At 38.3% G+C, this 25594-nt stretch overlaps 1 protein-coding gene across 1 annotated transcript in view; it reads right to left on the reverse strand.

Moving 5' to 3' along the window:
- CPXM2 (carboxypeptidase X, M14 family member 2) overlaps positions 1 to 25594 on the reverse strand; it is an 81276-nt gene that overhangs the window by 53614 nt on the left and 2068 nt on the right. The window contains exon 2 of the mRNA XM_085299096.1: positions 48 to 157. Coding sequence (XP_085155222.1) covers positions 48 to 157 — 110 coding nt within the window. The remainder of the gene's footprint in view (positions 1 to 47; positions 158 to 25594) is intronic.

The following is a 25594-nucleotide window of genomic DNA, read 5'->3' on the forward strand; positions in this document are numbered from 1 at the left end:
ATACAAACTTAAGCCATTCTACTACTTAGAAGAAAAATGGATGTTACCTGAATATTAAGCCTTCCTCTGTGGGCCCCAAGGCCGTATCGCTTTGCTGTGGAAGCATGGAGCTGGAAGTCAGTAATTTTTAATGTCTCAAGACCAAGTGGAGGACAATCTACAAAAAAAAAAAAAAAAAAAAAAAAAAAAAAAAAAAAAAAAAAAAAAGCAAACCATAAACAAGTGTTCAACATTTCTCTCTTTCACTTGTGCCAAACTGGCCAGGGTCCTTGCTGGTATAAATGAGTATAGCACCACTGAAGTCAATGCAAAGTGGCAGCACCCATAAAATCAATGAAGCAATGCTGATTTACACCAGCTGAGGATCTGGTTCTTTGAGGTCCTCATAATATAGTTATTACTGCTTGCTATATGCTTTTGTTTTTTACAGATATACATAGTATTTCCCGTCAAGTATTTTTCAGTACAAAATGCCAATAAAATGGCCTTTTATTTGTCTCTCTTTTGGCATTTTCTTTTTCATCTCTTGTTTTGATTTTTTCCCCTGTGCTCATTCCAAGCTACTGTATGAAGTTATGTTTCTAATTAAAATCTATTCTGGAAACTTCAATCACAGTCGCTCACATTGCACAATAGCATCTGTTACAAAGGTCCAGGAGGCCGGACTACAGAACTCCACAGAGGTAATAACTAAGCACAAACAGGGCAGTTTTGAAACAAGGGGCCATCTCTCTAAGCTCCAAATTGTGCAAAGCCTTGAACAGAGAAAAGCAGATGCCATTGCCTTTACAGTGAGCCAGTAATGCAGCAAACTCCAGCCTGGAGCTCTGGCTTTGGAAGATAAGACTTCAGAAAGAGCCTATTTCTTTATTATCAGAAAAACATTCTGGTGTAAGATGACCCCAGTCACCACAGTATTTGAGCCTCACACAGTCCTTAGCATATTTTTCCTTAAAATATCAGGATGAGAGTGGGAAGATCAACTATCAGTGTTTCACAGAACATGAACAAAAAGCACAGAGAGACATCTGGGGAGCTTTTAAATTGTAATAAATAAAGCCAGCACCAGCTGGAATGGCAAAGCCTGTATAGGGCAGAAGTAGAAAGCAATTTAATGCTTGTATAGCTCTGGTACTTTTTAGGTTAGACTTGGTTTTGTAGCGCCATGATCATAACACCTCTGGTTTTGGGAACAGGCCAGAATTTTTTTGCAAGAAGTCTATTGTGTGTGTGCAGGTGGTTTGCTATAATTTGCACAACAGGCTATGACAGAAAGAGGCATCAGTCATGAATCCTTGACTGCATTTCTGATCCCTAGACCACCCTTATTTATAATCCCTACGCCATCCTAATTTATTGCCTTGCTTGAAAGTTGTGATTGAAAACTTACTTGTGCCACAGTTGCTGGAGAACTGTGAAAGAATTTATCCTCATGCTCTATACCTGTGTACTGCTTACATATATTCATAATTGCTCATCAAAACTTCATGACAGTATGTACCCAAGAATATCATCCTGGCCATGTCTAGCCCTCACATAAAGTTTTGTGTTACCACGCACTAACTGGCAGAACATGTATGTGATTTCATATTCTCCTCTTTAGCTCTCAGGAAAAATACTACAAACTGCCAATTCATACTGGTATTTCTTTGTTCATCCTTAGAAAAATTCTTGCAGAATCCATGGCCAAAATTCTATGTTTTCATCAAGGAAAGACAGGAAAGACAAATGCTAAATATTAATATATTTTTGAAGTACCACCCATGATCTTCATATTACACAGGAGACAAAATGTAGACAGTTCCTCATTTAGAAAAGCTTTCAATCTAATTATCCAAAATAGAGAAGAGACAGGACTCATAAGGAAAAACAGAGATAGGAGTAGCTCAGAGGATTTTTGTTTCATTGGCTAATTGTTTTAATTTTATTTCCTTCTAGATGAGTGTTTCATCTTTCATTGCACTCTGAGTAGAACAAGTCTTAGGCCCTGACAGAGCTCTACTGGGAGCAAATTATATAGCTGGGAACTTCCTGCCTTTCTTTAACAAGCTCAGTTATTAAGATGTACTTGGAAATCAGACTAAGGGCATAATCCTGCAAACTCTTTTGCACTTCAGTAGATTTTCTTCTATGTACAGTCTCACAGTTCTCAGGTACTCAAACACTACTCGAAAGTACTGTCAAGATCAGACAACAAGTCTGAGCTTAAAATAAAAGCAGACTGCTTTTACATACTCAGGACTTCACAAAACTTCACTTAACTTGATGTTTATACGCTGCACCTAACATAAGGCTAGAGGGCAATCTACAGGCACTACTATAACTTAATAAAAAGGTAGACAATTTTCCTCAAAGTGAATAGCCAGCTCCATCAGCAACAGATCTAATGAAGCGTGGTCTCTTCTAAACTGCATTTCAGAGTCCAGTTTTCTGTTATTTAATAGCGAGCAGCAAATGCTTACAGAGCTATCCCAGCCTTGGTATTCCTCCTACCACTCCTCTGTATGAACAACAGCAACGCAATTTGTAGTCCCATCTTCCTCCAAAGAGATATTAGGAGAATTTCTCTCTTCCATAGTGAGATCTCTTTTCATGAAACCCGCAGGAACACACTCTTTGTGAGGCTGCTAGCTGTCTGTCAAACTTGGCTGAAATTATCCAGTGGGTTCAAGTGCTGCTGGAGCGCAAGACATTCACAGACACCACTGGCAGGCGTATAAACCCTCTCCACACAACCATGCCAAACAGGCCTCATTCTTTAGAAAACCAAGCAAAAAATATTTATCTGTGCACATACAAGAAGCAGGTTTGGTCTTATTCAGACTGAAATGTTATTAATTTATTATAAAGCTGTAACATTCTTGGCTTGCCTGTGAATTTCAGATAGAGTTCCTTAAACTGCAGCATGGGCTATTTACTGACTGAAAAAAATGCCTGCATTTATTTGTGTCTATTATCTCTGTTTCTACAGAAACTGAAGCCTAATAATATCTCCAAAATGGTCATATGCATCTCAATTAAACATGCCTGACTCATCTTTACTTTTTTAAGTATGAATTATTTGTATTGTCTGTAAATGCATTAGATTAACAGGCCAATATTATGAAATGCTCAATCTAATGGGAGCTTTCAATGAAAGCAAGATGAGGCTTTAAGGGCAGGCAAAAGCTATCTATGATACATAATATAGATACCTCTGATGAAAACTATGCAATACACTGTTAACAGTATGTTGTCCTCTCTTAATGACCTCAAGCCTTACAGTATTTTAGGTGAAATCATTCAGATCTCTACCATCAATTTCATAGGATTCTATATGCACTATTATTTATGTAAATAAGAATGAGAACACCTAACATGCTTTCTCTGGAAATGAGAACTAGAATTTAAGCTATCATTTCTAGCCATAAATTTGTTGCACTAACTTACCAATTTACCAAATCACTTAAAGACTTTATTATTTTCATAAGAAAAATCAAGTATTTTGCTCCAGCACCTGACTCAAAATTTATAAAAGACATTCTCTTCACAGTCAGCCTCTCTTTCTCCAGAGACCATCCCAAATAGAGAATGGAACAGCAGGCGTCTCCACGAAAGACCATTGACCTCTAGATGTTTCCATTCATGTAGGTCTTCATAAGGCTAATAATCTGGCACTCATCAAGTCTGTTGTTTGCAGTAGCAGCAAAATATAAAATCTGTGCCATTTTCTACATGAGAAAATCTTTGATTTTGGTTTTAAATGTAATTACGTCTTCTATAAATAGCCATAATATCTTATTGCGAACTCTTTAGAAATATTGATTTTTCCACATGTATATGAACTTAATCATCAATAATAGAATAAAAAGAGAAGTGTGTTATACCAAAATATTAAATATAAACTTTGATGTGTAATGTGTAGAGAAGGTGAAGGCAAACTTTCCCATACAGCCCAGTTACGCACTATAATGTAATACAATCCACCTAAAGCTGCCAATTCACTACAGGACAAAAAGAAAACATATTATATATTTATGTGTGTGTGTATATATATATACATATATATATACCTATATATATATATATATAGCTCCTGAGTTATACTTTAAATTTAGTTTTAGAGAAATTATTTAGTTTTTTTTTTTTTTTTTTTTTCACTCTGTCTTTACTAGAGATATCCAGGACAATTTAATTATTTTTAACAAATATAAAGGAAAAGAAATTGATTTATGGCATTCATAAAAATGGTACTTCTTAAAGCACTGTTTTAATATATTTTATGTAATTTTAGAAAAACTTCCATATATTAATGAAAATTGTCACACAGTCTACAAGACTGCCTTAATGATTCTGTACTCTTCATACTAGTTTGGAAATGAATACGCAAGCTATAGAAATCAGGTAAGATGAATAGTCAGACCAGCTCAAACCTTATAAATTTAACTGGAAATGATTTAACTATTTGGTCATTTCTTTAATGGGTTAAAAGAGAAATCATGTAAATACAGGAAATTTAACTTTGGGTTTGCATGACATTTAAATCCATGCACTATGTACATAATAACTTACTAACAAAATCTATCCATATCTAACCACAGTACTTATGTTTTACAGCAAAAGAATAGCAAGCATTAAACTTAGAGGTTCAAAGAGGTAGGTATGGACTCTCTCTTCCTGGCCCATGTCTAGCCAGGACATGCATGATTTTCAACCAGAAATAGGTATTCATTTTAGAAATGAGTCACTAATAAAACGTCTGGATCAAGTTAATTAATTCCAAGGCCTAAAAAGAGACAGGGCTTGGAATCAGATTTAATAAAATTTGTATCTTGAACATTGTTCTTGTAAGGTTTCCATTTTGAAATAACTTTCCTATTAGCTATGTTAAATGGCTATATCTCAATGTCTAATATTTTCAATTACGCTTCTTCCAGCCAGATGGATGATTTTATCACAACTAAGGTCGGTAAGGCATTTCTTATGCTTCAATACTGTTAGCCATCACTCGTCCCTTGACATAGGGAGTGGGAGAAACACTTCAGAATTACTTCAATCACAGCCTCATCTCTTGAATCAAACATTACAACAAGCTGCATTACATTTTAGGGCTTACCCATATCATGGGACTACCTGAAGGAGGTACCGAGACCCCTTCTCAGGCCAGCACTAACTCAAGTTACTGTCTCTGCATGGCTCTGCACTGAGCAGCGATATTAGCCCAGGTCTGACAGCAGTTGCAGCTACATGATGGCTGTACCCTACTGATGCCTTCCACTAAAGCTCTGCTTAAAAAGCACAGCTTCTGCAGAGCCAGCTTGGTCATCTTTATACCTAGAGTATAAATATGCCCTTATAGTTGCTCTGCTGCAATATTATCTATTCTCCATCATACAATGTTATTAGCAGGCATTCTTAGAAATGCAGATTAATTTCATCAGCAGAAGATACAGCAGGGAAAACACTCATGTTCATCTTTATTGCCTAAATTATTTATTTATTTTATTTTCTTCTGCTATAAATAAAGATTTTCAGATAAGCACTGATTGTCTTTATAGCTCTTTTATCTAATAAGGATGCATTTAGGAAATCATTCTTTATTGTTGTTTGAGGGGTGCACGGCAGCCAAATGATTGTTTTATTTAAAGAATATCTTCAATCAATTTAGGAGCATGTTCTGCTTTTCATACAAAAAAGCAGTATGTTTTCCTTTACTTATATTTTTAAGAGCCATACCTATAATCCTTTTTAATTCCCACAAGTCTGTGCTTGTCTAACTCCTCACACACAATGATACTCAGATCTGTAAAAGAGAAATATCAGCCTTTTGCAGTCTGACAGTCCCCCGACATTTGGAAGCTGAATGTACTCTGACTATTTATTTTTTATTATTTCAAATATGTTTTTGCTCCAGGAGCTCTGTCATTTTTAAGCAGGTATGAATCCACTTGCACTTCAAAACATTTATTTGGGCAAAAGGGTAGTTATATTATAGAGATACAACAGTCCAGAGGAGACAAGTGGAAGTCCAGACAGCATTGACAGCAGGTTGACAGAGAATTTTCTCTATACAAATAATGGTTTTAGTGCCAGGTATTCTTCTTCACTGAAATCTGCAGCTATGCATTTGGGCCTTATGCCTGCACCACCAAAGTCAAAAGTAGAACTCCTACTGACTAGTAGAAGATGAATGAGATTTTCACTGTGATAAACATGATCACCTCGTGATCCTTCCAGTGTAGCTGATTTCTGTAAATTGTGTATTTTCTGTCAAAATATACACTGCAAGTATGATTTTCAGTAACAACAGACTAAAGTTCCTTTAAAAATCAGGCCCTCTCATGCAGGCCACTTTACAGCGTCAGAAAACGTACGTTGCATATCTCAGCCTTTGGCCAGTTTGCCCAGAAAGAGAGAGTGACAAGGACAAGGATGTGCCAGCTGATGACAGATGACTTGTCTATGCTGGGAAGGGAATCAGGATGGTGCCAGTTTGATATGCTCTAGGATGCTATTTCTATGTCTAGTAGTAACCTATTACTGTAATCATTATCAGTTTCTTCTTTCTGTAAATGGCTACACATTTGCTTATCACACTTGGATATGGTCTAATCCTCTCTCCTAAAATCTTGTTCCCTGCAGATTCAACACCTATCTTGTCAACAGTGTGGTCAGGCAACTCACAGCAAAATCATCTCTCATAAGGCAGGTGTAGTTTTCATTTCTGATTCTCTATTTCTTCTTCTGGACCATCTCAGGATAGGTGCAGAATGTAGGCCTCATTTAAGCAAAATACTTAAACATAGTTAACTAAGAAGCTGCAAACCTGTGAAGCTACTGACATATGGAAGATAAGCACACAATTAAACCTATATTTTTAGGGATAAAAAACATGAAGTTTATTATTTTATTCATACTATTTTGATCCAATTTTTAGATCATTATAGTCTTACACAAATATTCTTAGTGAGGTCGGAATAATAAGTTTGACCGTAATAGCTAACCTTAGAGGTTTTCCTGTAAAAACTGTAGTTGATAATTCATCTTCTAATAGTGGAAAATTTTAATGGAAACTTTGACAGTCTAATTCCTATGTCTCAAATAATACTCAGGTAACAGACATGCAAAGTGTTTTAATGTACCTGAGTGGTGCAATAACTGTAAATGCACTTTTCTACCAAGCAGTTAGTTGTTGAATATCTGTTTGGATTGCTTTGCTGTTATGGACAGCCTTTGTGGGGGCTGAATTAAACAGAACAAGCTTCTCCATTTTCTAAATAATTTCTTATATTTACAGTCTTAAACCATTTGGGGAGGGAATATAGTCTAGCTAAATTTTGCTGTTTTGAAGATGTGATCACAGAAGTGTGAAATTTTGACAGATGTTCATGAGTCACATTCTATACTTGGTCTGCCCCAGCTTTTCCCTGAAAACAGGTTTATTGATTTCAGTCTGAGTGGTTTTCCCACCTTCTGACTTTGTTCATGCACAAAGTACTGCTAGTAATACAAACTAGTTTCTCTCCTAGTCTGAATTCAGGCCACTGGCACCTATGCACCCCAGATTAATTGAAGCACTATAGGCAGATGAAGACTTTTCAAGCACACAGTTTGCTTTTATTTTTTTTTTCTTATAAACCCATTCCCAGAGCAGCAAAGGAACAAAGCAAACAACATACACTTAAAACAAATCCCCAATATAGAATTTAAAATACCGAATTATAGTCCCAGTTTGAAGTTCAAAGGATCAAATAGAAACTAAAACTTTCTCTATCCTAAGACAACATTATTGTGCTCTAATGTTGTATCAAAGCCATGCATTTTTCTAGCATAAGCAGCAAATACTGCGTAGGTTTAAGACATTGGGGACTTCCCTTGGAAGGAAAGGGTAGTATTATCACAAGACTATAACACACGTTTCTCTTCATGGTTGCTGTTGAAGATTAAAAAAAACTAACAAAAGTGCTTTAGATCTGAAACCACAAAAAGCAACTCTGGTATGAGGTTCCAGGTCCAAAGCCTCCTTAAATCAGGAAGAATATTTTCATGGGCTTTAGATGAAGCCAAAAACCGAATGAGACTGCTGTTGATACCAAGAGCACATCCACAGGCAGAGGCAGCTGCAGCTAGAGGTGCCCTGCGTGCAAAGCCAAAGGTATGAGCCAATACGGCTGCCCCAGCACCGCGTCCTACTCAGAGCAAATGGCCGGAGAAGCCTTCCTCCGCTGCATTATTCACTGCCGTTGTTATCCAAACAAAACACCTCTCTTATCTATGTCACACAGCAGAAATGTAGATGCGCGCATTATGAGGAAGAACCAGGGATCTGCCTACTCCCTATTCAAAGGCAAGGCCAAAAATGTTGTGTCCCAACCATACCTCTTACCAGCAACACACAGCTCTGTGGTGCAAAGACGCTTAACACTCTCTTATTCTCCTACCTCAGCTCTTGACTGGACCTTAAAATTCAAATGTTGCTATTCAGGAATATCAGAAATAGTGCCCTAATCAGAGCTAAGAGCACTTTATAAACTCTTATAAAACTTTTCACACAATTACTTTTCTTTTGTTTTTTTGCATTGTGTTGCAGAAACAAGGGGGTCTGACAAAGCTACGTTGGCCTATGGATGTATACTGATTATGCCTCATATATATCACACCATATTCTCTCTCTCACTCTCCATTTCTGTGCACTATTTATTAATTCAGTCTATGTTCTGCTTCATTTTTAACTTTCTTCTTCTGCTTCTGCAGAGAATAGAGGTATCCACAACATAACTGGGCACAACCGAACCACTTTCCTGCATGACCACAGTCAACAAGCCACAAAATCTGAATCAGATGAATATATTTTGTATATTCCTGCTCTCATTGTGATAGGGGAACAAGGTGAGTTACATTATAGGCATTTATGCTTTTTCAAAAGGTGGCACTGTAACTTTATGTTACTTGTACACTGTGCACCAGATGGCAGAAGTGGGCATACAATTTATTTTAAAAGGTTATAGGGTATAGACTCTCTGCAAGGGTAATAGTGTCCCTTGCCTGCTTCCAACACTGAGGAAAATTCAGTAATCCAAGGCAAGTAAAGAATAAATTATCTTGACCCTTTAAGTAACATTAGACATAAAATGTTTTTGAGATTCAGAAAGTACACCTTTCTTTTTACTTTTTTTTTTTTTCACATTTTTGCTCCCTGGGACGTCCAGTGTTGTGACTGAATCTAGATATGAATAAATAACACTTGCAGCAGGATGAGCTTCTATTATTCCTGGCACAGCTGGAAGCAGGAATTTTCAGAAAGCCTGTTCTCTGGAGGCTTTCTAGCCAAGTTTTCAGACTCCAGAGGTTTCAGACACCACATAACCTTCCCTGAGCAGCACGCTGCTGCCTCCATCATACAGTTTACCTGGAAGGAGATGTGATTTATGATGTGGACAATGCAGAACCTCTGTCCAACATGCATAAAACCAACATGTTGGGCACAAGCAGCATTTCAGTTTTCCTCCCAGATCTGACTCTTGCTAACTGTAGCCTTTCTGTTCATGGGAAAGTAGCAACCATACGTGCCCACAGACAGCAGCCTCTTCAAAGAGGAAAAGTGGGTATGTATAGAAATATGACTCAGAGCTGCAGCTCACAGTGAACAAGCCAATACACTGAGTCTCTGCAGCTGGATATGCATACTGCACAAATGGCCATCAGAACCAATCTGGAGTCCCTAATACTGCAAGAGGGGCACAGATCACTGGTAAATTTACCTGCATCGATACCCAGGAAGCTCACCTTGCAGCTTGAACAGCCTTTCCCTGTTTATTTGCTTCTTCTGCTTACTTATAAAGCAGGATGTGTCTAAAATTGGCCTTGTCTCTCCTTCCCTATGTCTCTCTACTTAAAGAGAAAGGAAGAGGAAAAAGTGGGGTGGGGGTGCAGATAGGGCAATCGGAAACTGGGAGCTGCGAAACTACTGCCTTGCTGTGTGCCTGTGTAAAGGACCAGGGCGGGAATTCAACAGCATCTCGTATTTCAGACTTGGTCGACGCTTCCAGCCCTAACAAAAAACCTGAAGGGAGAGCAAGCTGAATTACAGTACTGACCATCACCATAGACAGTCCTTAAGTATCACTGCAGGCATAGTCCCAGGAAAAGTATCCAGATGCCTGTAATAAAAGGTATCCACTCATTTGTATCCAAATCTGACGAATCCTCCATATTCTCTACAAAGCAGTATGTGCATTTAGTCACTCTGAAAAAGACATATTATTCCCTTTAATGGCTAAAAAATACAGCTATAAAAATATCAGATCAATTCTTAACTTTTTATTATGAGCTTTGAGTGAGGCTGACTTATGTGCTAGTCATTTTAAAATGTCTCCTCTAATGTTTGTCTGAAGCACAGGATGAAGACTTTCTGCAATTCCAACAAAAGCCACAAAACTGAGTACAGCCATCAAAAATAAGAACCATTCTTTTTTTTTTCCAGAGCGAAACAAATAGACTTAGCCAAACAATGGAGACAAAAGCTGACTCAGATTGCTTTCAGAAAAGCTGAATGTAGGACTAAAATTACTATTTTAAATGGGTATGTCCAAAGTGCTCATGCCAGAAATATCTGAAAATATCAGATTGCTCAGATATACTGCAAGACCGAAGATTCTGCAATAAGAACATTAATCGTGTCTATTAAAAATAAACATCTAAACTTGGAATACTATCAGCAAGTACAAAATCAAGAAAGAAGACAACTACTATCTTAAGATACTACTCTGGCGAATAAACAAGTACCTTTAAAGAACTTAAGTTTAACCACTCTTATATTTCCATTTGCGCGTATTTCACCAAAACTATACAACTGCATGAAAACCATTATACAGGCATAAAATTGATTTATGATGATACAGTTATTCCCCCCCCCTTATTGTGAAAAGTATAGTAGCAATTTTACACACTGCACAATTGCCCAGAGTGACAGCAGGAAATTCCTTAACACCATCACATACATGCAAATGTCTTTCCTTAATTTGATCAAGAATTAAATAGAGTTTAGGAAATATATCTGTTATAGGATCAGGATCCTGACTGATATCACAATCTTTCACTGAAATGAGGGGAAAGGGAAAAAAAAATACATCCACCCAGATCAATATCAATGTCTAATATAAGAAGTTTGTGTGTAGTCTGTAAGAAGACGGTATTATGACATCAAATCCTGACATGGAATAGAAACAGTAACTTGATTACTAATTAAGTAACAAATTTCCAAATTAATAGAAATCTGAAAATATTATCCTTCATCAAAAACTTTTCCATTTGATTAGCTCCAAAACAGCCTTGGATTCTTTTCCTAGACTGTTCCCATCAATCTTCAGTCATGCCAATTAGGTAAATTTAATTCAAGATCTCTGCAGCATATTTCTGAAGAACAGGGTACTGCCTCTCCAGTTGACTAAATGAGACATATATAACCTGGAAATTTTCCAAAATGTTGGGTCCTAGAAATATAACTCTGTCAGGAGTTCTGCCTACTTTAAGGATTTTGCTGCAGAGCCACCCTTTTGGAGCATAACAGGAATCCCAGGTGGCACAAAAAAAGCATCCAAGTGGGTGGACATAGGAAAGAGATCACATATCCTCTTTCTCAAGGATCAGAACTACATACCTGAGATTGCAATAGACTCAGTGGTGAAACACACATGAACATCTCCACTAGTTCTCTTAGAAAAGCCTAATTCCACTGAAATGAATGACGCTGCAATGGTATCCCCCACTCCTCTCCTTCTCTCTCTCTCCCACATACCCATTAAGCCCATACACATAGAGCAGGAAAAACTTCAAAGATTGTAAAAGAGTTCTCATTAGTGCTGATGCACCATTAACTTTTAATTGCCTCTACTGTAATCACCTCCATTCCTAAGTAGTAGGAATCTGTCACACTTGAGGAAACAGAAATAGCTTTTTCCTGGGCCATGCAAGTTTTAATCAAGTTTAAGCTCCAGCGTTGACCAAACTGTCCTAAAAAGTAGAAAGTGTGCTAGATACGATAATGAAACAGATGTATTATCTTCCTTCATGAAGCAGTCCAAAGCTTAACACAAATCAATCAGGGAAGAAGATAAGATCACTTTGCTACTCAGTTCTTGGTTTTTGAGTAGATGGGTTTTCTGTTGGTTTAGCTTTCTGACCTGGCTCATGGTGGGAACAACTGAGCGCCAGAGTATGGTGATGAAGTAGTACAAGCCATCCTTCTAGGCCACAGACAGTCTTTAATGATCTTAGCTGTAAATTGAAATGTCATTTTTAGCCACCTTACTTTCATTTTTTTTTCATGATTAAAATTAAAAATATGCATTTAGCAACAAAACATAGATTAGAAATAATCTGTATGTGCAGTGAGACCGGGCTGAATACTTCAGGACAATCTTTATTAGTGTCTTTTCTTTCCTGCTGATTTGTGAAAAACTAATCCTTGTCAATTTAAAATCTTACCAAAGAAAACGCTGCTAATTAGAAGTGACATTAACTTTTACTTCCCCTGCATATAGACAAACATATAATTACACACAAACACCTCTATGTATAAAGCAGTAAAAACCTCAAATGAGGGCTGAGCACTTCAGCAGAGATTGCCAAGAAAACATTCATACGAAAATGAGGAGAGAGGAGAGACCAAAATTTGCTTAAACCAGCCCCTTCCAATTAACATCTCTGTTCTTGTAACAATAATTTGTTGCCCAATAAAAGGAAGAATCACTGAAGTGGTACAAATGAATGTTCAATGTTAAGAGAGTTTATTTATGTGTTCCACCCGCAATTGTCACCACGCACAGATTGGCTTCAGTTCCTGTCTATCCTTCCTCCAGGTTCCACATCTGGGCTAAATACTTGACCTATATAGGGAGCCTGTGACAGGAAATACCTAAAATCAATCCAGCTTGGTTTTAAAACCTTTTATAAAGTGTCTCAATTTTATAAAGATCTGGTGTGTCTGATCTAGCAATAAGTTTAGACATTTGCTTTTTTTAAAAAAGAACACATCTGTTATTATTGTTTCATAGGAAATAATAATAAGAATGAATAAAAATAAACACTCCTCATAGAGCATAGTCATCATAGTGCTTGGAGCTATTGCTCATACAATAATTTCAGAAGAAAGTTGTGTGGTTACAATTAACCTGATTTCAAACTTTGTGCTCCTTCTCAACCCTTAAAAAGGAATCAGTTTGCATTTTCTGGAGTACAGTAAAAGAAGGAATAAGTTTGGTGGTTTGTTTTGCTTTTTACTTAATTATTGTTTTTGACAAACCAATAGGTTTGTTGATTCAGGCTCAGCTCTAATACAGTACTAAAAAAGTCAGAAGTAGCTGATACATTTTAGCCCAGTGGAAAACTGTTCAAATGAGGGGATGAAAACAATAGCCAAGTGCGCACAGAAAATAACCAGAGATTCTTTTGATATACCCCGAAGTCCTGAAAAGCAAAAGACTTAGAAATTCATATAACAAAGCTTTCTCCTTTCCCTTAAAGTATCCTAAGCTGAAGCTGATGCACCCATGAAAATCACTCTGAAAACTAATAAAGTATTTAAAAGTTCAAAGCAACAGGAAGTAAATCTTCAAGAAACAATTAAATCTCTAAGATTTAAGGAAATAAAATCCAGACAGGGATTGAAATGTGACCAGGCTCAAAAAAATAAAAATAAATAAAGAGCAGAAGAGTAAGTTGCTGGGGTGTAAGCAATGGGTGTGTGGGAACAGGCCCATGACCAAGTCTTTGGGTCCACTGCAGGAAAACAAAACCCAGCATAGCAGAGGAATCTTGCTGAAAAATGCACCAGCTATGAAGAAATCTAAGCACAGAGCCCAGTTTGCACAGTCAGTTAATTATTTCTTAAAGTCATTTCTGAAAAAGGCATGATTTTTAAGGAGTTCAGAAGACATGCAAGCACTCTGTAGTCATCCTCCGTCCTTCCCACATTTCACTAGCTGTGGTTCTCATGGCATCCTTTACTAATCTGCCTGAAGAATTTTAACATTCTCAGCTTTCGGGTCCTGTTGTGAAGATGGCACTTCCCGCATGCCCAAGTCCTTCCACATTACCTCCTCCTCTATACCTGCCTTCAAGCTAGTGAGCTAGTGATGGGGGAGCCAATTTAGAGAACTTAAAAAAAAGAAAAGAAAAAAAAGAAAAAAATTGCCTCAAGCCAAAGCATGCATCAGGATCCTGTGGTTTTAAAAGCTCAGTCAATATCTCTTAAATTTTGAGTGCTCAGCATTTTCACAAGCCTCTATGCTTCCTGTCTGCAGAAAAAGAATTGCTAAAAATATCTTGAGAAAGGCCTGGGTCTCAATATTTTAGAGGAAAGAACTGGAAATTCAGCAGGGAAGCTCTTATGAAGCTTCCAGAGCCATGCCACTGAGCAAAGGCGCCGACGCAGTTCAAACAAGGTTTAGGCAAATATCTCAAAGGGTGGGCAACTCTCCAAATCAAATGACTGAGTGTTTGGAGGTCCTTCCTCCTCATTCCAGCTTCCTGTGAGCTTGCTGCTTTGTGCAGTTCACAAAAGATTCCCAAAATCCATTCTGTCTAAACATCTTTTCTGCTTTGATTAACAATCAACCCTGGTCCAGCAAAGGCTCATAACTACAGGCTAAACATTTAGCACATAGGAGGTCTCAATGAAGCAAAGCTAAGTGTGTCAGAAGCTTCAAAAGAAATCCTGTGAGTTATCAGTGAGTTCAAAATTGCATGCATCCTAAGAAGTATGCTTGCTCAGTGACGAAAGCCCGAAGATTCATCCTGAAGTGATATACTTACCTGCAGACCCAATGAGGACTGCTCAGGAACCCATTCAAATAAATCCAAACATATACCACCTGCCCACCGAGGTTTGACATCCTTCACCTGAAGAATACTGTTGTGCTATCAACAACATATGTTGCCACCAACAGCCTTCATCTCTGCTGCAACGTGAATGGGCTGATGGGAAGGATGCAGGCTAAGATTTTGCATTTATCGCTAACTCAGCTGCTGCCTTGGACAGCCTGTCCTCCTTCCAACCCGCAACAGCAGGACTTTCTTCACCGTGGAAAGCACTGTATGCATGAGGTGGCATGGAAAAACTTTGAGGCAAACTTCCTTGAGCACAAAAAGTACTTCTCAACGTGCTAACAGGTGAGAAACAGAACCTGATTCAGCATTATGGAATAAAAGTATGGAGTGCATTTCTGGAGGAATAGCTTTGTGGTATTCTCTGTGTTTTCAAAGAGCTTTGTGGCATTTTAGCTGCATAACTCCTATACTAGCACTTTTAATCGTATTTTGAAAAGTTTCCCATGCTGTTCCTTTTGTAGAAGTATAAGCAGTTCTCTCAAAATGGCAGTATGATTGGTATTTGACTGCCATTCAAGCACCAAAGAACACCAAACGCATATTTGTTGCTTGCTTATTTTTAGCAATACCAAATAAATCAAACTGGCCTGCAGCATTTTGCATTCCATATGTTACTACCTCGGTCATGGCTTGGATCATTTGGGTTAAAGCCAAAACTGGCGATAGGGAAAGTAGCAGTGGTGGCGGTGGAAGGAAGTGTTAAACGCAGATCCGAAATCAACTCCTTAAAGATATGCTGAACTTTTCCCCTCACTTGACAGATGTTTTAGGAGAACCTTGACAGCAGGGCAGAGCCATAAACCTCTCACAATAAAATATAGTATCTCTAATGAGGTGGGCAGAAACTCTCATTTCTGTGAAGGACTGAGAGGGCTTCAGCAGCTCCCCCTGCAGGCAGAGGGAGCCGCCCCGAGCCGGTCGCGGCCGGTCGCGGCCGGCTTCCAATCCGGCTGCGCGGCGGCTCCCGCCCTTTAGGAATTAAACACGGAACCTTCTGCCCTCCACAGCGTCACCACTCGAGGGTCCTTCACGCAGAGCGGAATTAAAGAAATGCGGCCGCCGGCACGGGGAGGTGCCAAAGGCTGTGCAAGAGAGGAGGGCTTAGGGATCGGCTGGCGCGGGGGGGTGTGAAGCGATGGCCTCAGCCTGCCCTTCCCACAAAGGAGATACCGCAGGGAGGGAGGGACAGAGTGGCGGGTTGTCAGCGGTGACTTCCCAAATGGCTGTAATGACCTTGGCTGTGTGTTTTACAGGGACCAGGCCTGCAGTTTGTCATAGGAGCTAAAGTTATGATGTTAAACCAAGCAATCTGGTCTATAGAGGCAAGGAGTGGAGAATGTAGCCGATGTAGCCTTCTTGGTTTTGTGTTTTACAGGGGCGAGAGGGTGAAGTTCATAATCAACAGAGGTTCAGTTTGTTACAGTGTTAGCGCTGGTCCGATCGCAGGGACCACGGTAGGGCTTTACTTGTGTATGTATGCATGTACAGTGTGTGTGTATGCATTGGTAGAGTGTGAGGCCCTGCTGTCTGGGGAAAGAGAGAAAGTCTATAGTGCATATATATTAAGTCTGTGATGGTAATGGCAATATAGTCAAAGAATTCTTTAATATGTGTTCCTAGAGGTGAGAGGTAAAATGTATTGGGCATAGAGAACAGTGGTATTATGCTCTAAACATATCCGACATACCAGGCTCTGCTCAAACGTGGCCATCAGTCAAACTAGTGGCACAGGCTGTTTTCCTTCAGCTCACTTCAAACGGCCCAGGTGGCTAAACCACTCTCACTGCGGACATGAACGCACATCTCACAGGGAATGTTGCTGAACATCAAGCTGCTAAGGCATAGGTGCTCTCAGCCCAAACTCTTGGAGCTATTCCACTTTTCATAAGGTCAGGAAGTGCTGAATGAGGGCTGGAGAACAAAGATTGTTCTCAAACTTAAGGATTAGGTAAAGATTATTATTTTAGTTTAGTTTTTTATTAACTCCTGAGGGATGAAGTACTGAAATATCAACTGCACTATCAACCACCACTACCAAAATCACTCCTACCTGTGGCCACATTTCTAAGGTCATATGTCTGTCTTCAATCCTGTAAGTGAAGAAAGTCAGCAAGACATACACCCTTCCTTGGTCTTCTCCACATTCTACATACTGGCTAGACGCCTTCTCAGGCATCTAATTCTCCACAGGCATTGCATATAGAAAATCTCCATAGCTTTGGGTGTCACCTTGGTTAGTTACCGGAGTCTATAAAATGGAAAAGCCAGAAGCATCTCTCTGAGACTGCAGTCCATTGTCTTGAACACCAGACCACCCATCTTTCAAAACTCTTTTATTTCTAGAAGAATATAAGTAAAAAGAGGAAAAAAAAAGAATATCAACTTCATGAACATTTAATTTGTATTTTTTGTTGAACTGAGTGCTCAAGAATAATGCTGATCATAGCAGAACAATACTGTTGCCAGTAACACACTCCATCTAATTCACAGTCTAAAGCTGACACGTGCTGACACAAGAAGTCTGTTAGACAAGTCACATTAATGGAAAGAAGTTAAACCCAAATGCATCTGTAAGTGATTAACCAAAAAAAAAAAAAAAAAAGGTTTATCAGCTACACTATTCACTTTGAATGTTTGAATGTAATATTTTCCATGTCAGTAGCTAGAAACTATGGAGTAGATAAACTAAGAAAAAAGTGTTTTCAGTACATGAGTTATGTTTAATTTATGTATTCATGTAATTTCATTCATTATGTAATTCACAACGCTTCTTGTGTGGACTCTTGGATGCAGCAGCACATTTTCAGATACATCGTCTTGCTAACGCTTGTGAATATAGCAGAGCTATGTATTTATTGTTTAACAGCACTGTATGCTTACAATATTCTCATACTGTAAGTAACCAGAAATAAACAGAAGATTAATATTGTATCCAGGTACTTTCATTATTAAATCAGTGATTCAGCTTCACCCATGATCAATAGTTACTGCAAGTCATTACACTCTCCTGAAGCTTGCTGGCTTTTATGTGATCTTCTGGAATATCAGGTCAAACCACTGTGGACACGAACCCACAGCACAGGAACCATAATTATGATTTTCCTACTGTCCTTCAGCTGACCTGGCCACACAAAGACCATGCAGTGCAACGTTAAGGCTTACTACTCTATCAGAATAGGAAGTTGTTCACTCTTGCTAATCCAAGAATAAAATGTATTTCTCCAGCTCTCACATATTAGTGATATCTCATATAACTTTTTTACAAGACATTCTTGCAAAATGTATTTTACAGTGCATTGGGCCTGATATGCTTTTATAAAAGAGCTCCTTTAAACACCACTCCAGAACCAAAAAGTCACTTTAAAGCCATGGTGTAAATAAGGAATAAAATGCTTATCTTTCAAGGTCTCCATGCTAACGATAATAACACAGTGCAAATCATTGCTTGTCAATGTTAGTATGTTATTTCAGCAGAAAGGAACTACTTTATGTCAAGAATAGGACTTAGATACCTATCAATGAACTCTCCAGAAAATTCTTTGTAATGTAATTCAAACAGGGCTAGAGGGATTATCCCATCTGGCATCTTTTCGTTCTTCCACTTGTTTTTCTCACCTTTCTGTTGCCATTTTTAGCTCTGGGTAGAAAAGAGAAACAGCTTTCCTTTTGCACCTGTCAAGTTGATTTAGAATTGGCTAGTGATGAAGAATAAAATGACTTGCTTTTTTTTGATTGTGCTCCAACTCTTCGAACACACACAACAGATGTTTAGAATATCCTGTTATTCCACTTACCAGAACAAAAAACCCTAGGTGATTGAAATCATAAATGCTCCTTTTGCTGTATTACAAGCAAATTAGAAATGTATTTGCTTCAGCAGTAATGAATTCAGAGTGTATTGCTTTTTACTAAAGATTTGCTAGTGTTTTCCATTACTTGGTAATATATGTAAAAAAACAAACAAAACACCTAACACCTCTTGAAGTCAACAGGAAGACTCCCCGGAGAAAGACTTTCAAAGGAGCTAGACAGATCCTTGAAGAGAGAGCTTTATTGCTTAGTGAGCAGTATCTGCATGGACTCTTGCCAGTATCATGGCTCAGGGAAGGACTCCCAAAGTTAATCAAAAAGCTGCACTTTTAGGCACCCTACTCTGCTAGCCACAGGGTTCTCTGAACGTCCTCATTCTCATGTCCATGTACTTTATTCTCTCAGGGCATGGAAAGCATGTTCAGGCACATTATAGAGAAGTAACTTACAAATTAGGGGCATAACTGTGAAGATAAGATGGCCAAAACCATTCTTGAATGAAAAGTCATCAAAACATGAAAAAAATTCTAATGCAATCTTTAATTCATGGCCTATTAATCAGTATACCAAACTGTATCTTAAGGTAGCTCTCAGGGACAGGTTAAAAGTTACCTATTATTAATGATGATTATTATTATCAACCACTGTTTTCTCTCTGTGAGTGTTTATTTGATCTGCATGAAGGCCATGAGGTATTTGGCATGTATAATCAATTTAAATAGGAGATGATTTCAGCTAAATTAGAGTTTTTTTGATTGGTTTCCATGAGTATCCCAAAAATAAGTATAAAAGGCACATATTTGTGTACACTTATTTTAGAAAACCCTGCTTTATAAGACAGGCCCTGCCACAAGATGGAACAAGTGAACAATGCTTCCTAAACTACAGCAGAGGCCTGACAACAGGGCCAGATCTGAGGTATCCTTTGCATATAGAATAAGCACAAACTACAAATTTTGACTGTACTCGAACAAGACTAACCCTTCTGGTAGTCTGCTTTTTACAAAGACAGTGAATGGGGTATGGCTCATAAATCCCAGGAAAAAAATCAGATACTGAAAATTAAAGAAAGTGCTACTCCTTTACCATACCTTCAACTTCAAATACTTCATCTTTTTTATAGAGTCTAATTCACACAGCTGACAGAAGTCTTCCTTCCAAAACCAAAAGAAGTAAGTGAAATCTGAACGTGGATCATTGAGCTAACCAGCCCACTGAACAGAGAATAACATTAAAAGATAAAAACAAATTCAAATAGTGAGTGATTTGTGGTATGTTGTCATTTCCGAAACAAGTCTAGACTAAGATTCATACTATTAAAATATGTTCAGTGGAACTTTTATTCTTTTAAAGAGGTCTTTTTATCACCTTAAAAATTAATGTGAATACAGAGAAGACTGCTGGGCAAATCATAGTGAAAAATTATCTTCTCTGGCATAATCAAATGTATTTATTCTAAAGTTTTCTAACGTTATATTGTTCAGTAAAGGCATGGCTAAGGGAAACGTTAATCAGAAAGGTTTTTGGTGAGAGGCATTGCTGTTTATTCATTCTTAATCATTCTTTGGCCTCTTTCAGTGTGACATCCTATAAAAGATGGGCTGTTAAAAGAAACAGATATATTTTTTCATTCTATTTGTAGATGTGCTGAGGAGACAATAGAAGCTGGTAGATGAAAGAATGCTCATTAAAAGCCACATGTTTTCATCTTTACTTGTTAAACATCTGGCAAAAAGGACATGATTGAGGTCATATTAAAATTTGTGGGAGATCTTCCAAGGAGCATCTAGGGCCAATGAGTTGGTTATTAAAAGTTACTGGTATAAAAACTTCATGCAAAACTCTTAAAACTACACTCCACATTCTAGGTCAAAAGAGGGTTCCTCTCCCTGTGAACTTCTCAGAGATGGGAATCATCTCAAGGTTTAACAGAGAGGATACCAACAGACTAGATAACAAGAATATTAGTAATATCTGTAGATCCTTTCTTATTTCTTCTTAGTAGCCATAAGAGTAGTTTATCACCAATAGTCTTTTTAAATATCAGCCCATGAACATTTATCCCCAAACTTTATTTTACCTTATGATTCTTGAATCCATTCCCTAATCTAAAAGCTTATTTCCTGATCTATCTGAATTGCTTTTGTATTTCCAGCTCTTGCCCCATTTCCTTTCACACCTTTCACTCTTAAGCTCACTGTCTGAAACACTCCTGGCTTTGCTCTCTTACAGACTCGTGCTAGCCTCTGGGCCAGTCTGGTTTTTGGCCCTTGCATTTCACTAAAATGAGTCTTGCCAAAGTTTTTAATGTCTTCGTTCTAGCCAGAGCTCTGAGACGTTACTCCATCTTCAACTTGCCAGCAAAGTTCAACACTCCTGACTTCAAGTTTTCCGAATACTTTTACTACTATGACTCTCTTCCCTCCTAGATTCCTCCTAACTCTCTAGGTACTTCTTCAGTGTATCAGCTGGAGAACCTCCCTCTTGCCAGTTTGGCTTCCTGGGAGAGTTTCACAGGCCCTGATTTTAAATCCTACCCATTCTCCTTTTCTGTCTTTTCTCTAGGTAGTCCCAACCAAAACCACAATTTTGTCATAGCTGATTCACAGACTGTCTCTCTATCCTACATCTTCAATTCTAGGTGGAAACCTGGTATATTTCTGTGGCCTCTTATAAATCTCAACCTTTCACACTGTCTCATATCTTGTTAATAGTAAACAAACCAATATGCAATTGCCAGTGAGCTCATAAACTGTTTATTGTTTCATGCTCTCTTCAGGTCTCCATTACTGTTTTGCACCAAAATCTTTCCATTTTTTTCCTGAATAGTATCTCTCTTCATTCACTCAAAGAACTCTGCCCAAGTTCTTGATTTTCTCCTGTCCTGATAAATGCCTCAATAAATGCAGTCTGACTCTGCTTTTATACATACAAATTCCTTCTGCAAAATAATTTTCATGGTTGCTTGCATTGACCCTTTTATCCTCTCTTTGCCTTCCCTCACTGTCTCCTTGTCAGACAGGGAATGCAAATCTCTCTCCCCATCCTAGCATCCTCCTGTGCTATATGGCCACATTCCTAGCTTTTTAGTAGGTAAGATATAAGGACATGAGGTGATACTAACTGCACTCACACCAAACTACATGAGGAAACCAGCAAAAAGGGGAGGCAAATGGCAGGCATCTAGAAACTAAGGTATAGTGCTAATTTTTAAGACCATGTGTAGCACCTTGCCAAAAGGCATGAGTAGGAACAGTGCCATAATTCATCTCTTGCTGCTAATTTCCCAGCAAAGGCAATTTTCAGCACCCATTTGTTCAAAAACTGCCTTTGGGCTTCCTTCATGCCTGGGAGGAAGTCCTGATAAGTACCCACTGCTTGACCTGTTTTCAGACTTGATTAATACTTGGTTTTGCCCTGGTGTCTCTTGAAATTTGACAGAAAGCAGAGATCTAGTAGGGTCATCCTACTGCTTTTCACACTTATGAAGGTAATCTCCTGATGACACACAAGCAGGCTCTGTCCACTGTGACAGCTGACTGTGTCCTATCTCATATGTTCAAAAGTGACACCTGTTCCAGTGGGAGACCCGCCTGTGAGATTCTCTTACGTACTACAGAAATTGAAAAAAGGAAAAAAATTACAGAAACATTATTGAACATTCAATCACATTGCACAAGTACAAGCAAAGGCAAGGCAAGTAAACAGTGGCACGTCTGAAAACTCAAGAGTTTCAACAAGCTTGGGGAAAGCCTCAGATAAAGGGCGTAGTAGATGATAACTAGTACACGCACGCATTGGATTCACCTAGAGTTCAGGCACTGAAAGATCTGTGAAATATGAAATAGATTTGTATTAAAAACCATTCTGAGCACTGGCATATAAATGAGCATGGCTTCTTAAATTTCACAGACAGAATTATTTTATGGCTAGAACAAGAACCACTATAACAAGTATAAATTTTAACAGGGCCTAATTCCCTCAGTGTGGCACTCCCATCACCTCTACTGAAGCTAGTAAATTTGGATGCACAGCACCTCTCAGAATCTAGCACTGCGGTGTACTATCATCACACCTTAGGACAAAGGACAAGTAATAAAACCACAGAAAACATATAGAGGTTAAAAATGAGTAACTGCCACATACTTTCACTTTTTGTATTGATACTCATTCATTTGAACTTCCAAATTGGGTCAGTATCACTGGAGTCAATAGCAACTTTATCTGTTCTTCATGAGGCTGATAGGTAGTCTCAAATTAACAAAAGCTGGGTAGATGAAACTTTGGAGCATGTGGTATAATGTTAGATATAAAAGGAGATATGGAATAGAATTGTGTCACCTCAATGTTTATAACCTTGTCTTTCCAAAGTCATTTCAAAGCTTTACTGAAAAGCAATAGAAGTATGCAACAGTACGTAATTAGGGATTTTAATTGTGGCAGATTCAGCAGCAGTAGGAATGGTAGTGGGAGCTGTTCACCCATGGCACATGACCTACAGCAAATATGCAACATTAAGCAGTGCTGATGGGGACCACAGCCCCATAAACCTCTCCCTGGTAAATTTTTGCCTGTATGCAGACAGTGTCCTAAAACCATCTCTAGGGATCTGCCCTACAGATGGTCACTGAGAAGGCATATATTAAGCTCTATTAAAGGCCTCATAAAAGAAAAACATTGAAGTTAATGAAACTCTTTCTGCTGATTTGAGCAAGCTTTGGATCAAGACCTAAATAAGCAGGAATGGAATTAGAAAATGGAAGTACAGATGTAAAGAGATCTGCTAATCCAACTGTTTACCTTCCAAGGGTGACCTAGTACTGTTTCATTTAAGGGACAAGAAAGCAGATTGAAACTTTTTACTGTTACTTGATTCAAGTATTTGCAAATACTGATTTTAACAATATGTTAAAAAAGTCACTGCAACCCCACTAGCATCCATAGAATTTATTCCTATAATAATATTTCACAATTTGAAAATATCCATATTCTCTCATCTGCAGTAATTAGCTTGAATAAATTAAGTCAATGTCTTCTGTAATGTGCTGCATCCTTCAGACTCTTGTGTTTGATTTCAACTTTGATACAAAGCTGATCAGTACCAGCTGCTCAGCCAAAGGGCACATCATACATTCGTGTTCCTCTGCTTTCTTCATTCCAGTTCAGAGCCAGTCTATTGTTTGTTACAAAAACTAATTAATCCAGCATGCCCAGCTTCCAGTGAGCCTCACAAAAAACAGATTCTTGTATTTACTACGTGTCCATTAAATTAAGCCCAATTCTGGGAATGTGTATGAACACATACATATATACATATATATACAAGCCACATAAATTTACACAACTAGATTCATAGTTACTATTTGTGGTCATCTGTTTAGTAGCCACACTTAGTATTTCTAGCTGTCCTCTTAACAGTCCAAATGTGAAAAATTATAGGTATGTATTACTTTTAGGCACATCTGCATGGGGCCAGGTTTTCAGGTATTCATTTTAAACTGATTCCACACAACTAAGCATTAGTGTTACTGCACTGGCTGGAATTTTACATGTAATCTGTACAGCTGCTGGACTGCTGCATGGTGCCCTTGCCTGCTTTTGGGAGAGTAAAGAGGACAGATTTCATGTATTATAGCCAGAACTTCTAACACTGTCTGCAGTTAAAATCGCCTAGTGCTTCCTGTTAAAAGACTCCTGTTCAGTTACTTACATCTTAAAGGATAACCGTTCTCTTTGCTGAGTGTCTGCCTTAGTTTATTATGGCTATTTCAGTTAAAATAGTTTGGCTGCTCCCAAGCAAATACATTGCTTTTCTGGACATAAAAATAAATCTAATGTCCATTTTGTTGAGTAGGTATCAGTCTTCCATTCTCTGGATCAATGATCAAAAGTTTAGTGGAGGGAATCAGTTGTACCTCTGGCTTTTTTTTTGTAAAAATCATGGACTTGACAACATTATAACCTTTAAAAGCTCTTATTGCACATGTTATTGAAAATTTGGGGGTTGGTTGCTCAGCTGTCTCAAAAGAGTTGTGGAAGCACAAAGTAAGTTGATGTTGGTGATGAGCTTCTCCATTGACCATGCACATGGTCTTGTCAAGAGGAGGAAAATGAGGAGAAAGAATTTACCTGAATGAATGCAGAAGAAAAAAGACTCACTGGACTCAGTGATTGAAGGTGGGATTGAAGTTAAAAAGTAGTAAATTAGAAGGTGATTCCTGCATGTGTCGATCAGTTGGCACATGATGGAGGGTTTTAGGGGGAAGATCTGAGGAGTTTTTGTCTTTTTTAATTCCATAAACTCCTCTATAGATAAAGAAATGTGCTTCCATTTGTAAAACCAAAAGTTCTTAGGAAATGCCTAAATTCAGACTGTCTGTAAGACCTCGTTTTGTTCCCCCAGTGAGCCAGAAGTATGATACAGTTTGAATTTTGTGCTACTTTATCCACAGTGCCTAAAAAAAAAAAGAAAAAGAAAAAAGAAAAAAACAGTTCTGGAAGGAATCAGTGTTACATAAGGAAGGAAGTCCGAGGTCCTAATTGGTTGCATTGTCACTTATCTGCTACAAAACCTGTAAGGTGTTCCCTGTTGGGTAGGGAATAGGCAAAAGGCATGTCTCAGTAAAGATAAACATTGTCCTTGCAAATTAGGTGATATCCCTGTTATGGTGCTGCTATGTTTACTGGAGACTGGAGTATCTGTGAAGCCAGAATGACAGGGAAATGGGGAAGGAGCCAACAGGGAACCTGAAAGCAGAGCTGAACTGCAGAACAGCTGTTGGACAAGTGATGAATCTTAGCAGTTTTCAGGAGTTCCAAGTTAGTGCTCTGGTCATCTGCCCTTTCTTTGGCAGAGAATTGTCCCCAGAGAAGACTGCATAGGAAATTCTGCCAGTGAAAATGTGTTTTGTTCAAC

This window comes from Rhea americana, unplaced genomic scaffold (assembly GCF_003343005.1).
Source record: "Rhea americana isolate MKP2758 unplaced genomic scaffold, rheAme1 scaffold_145, whole genome shotgun sequence".
Taxonomy (NCBI): domain Eukaryota; kingdom Metazoa; phylum Chordata; class Aves; order Rheiformes; family Rheidae; genus Rhea; species Rhea americana.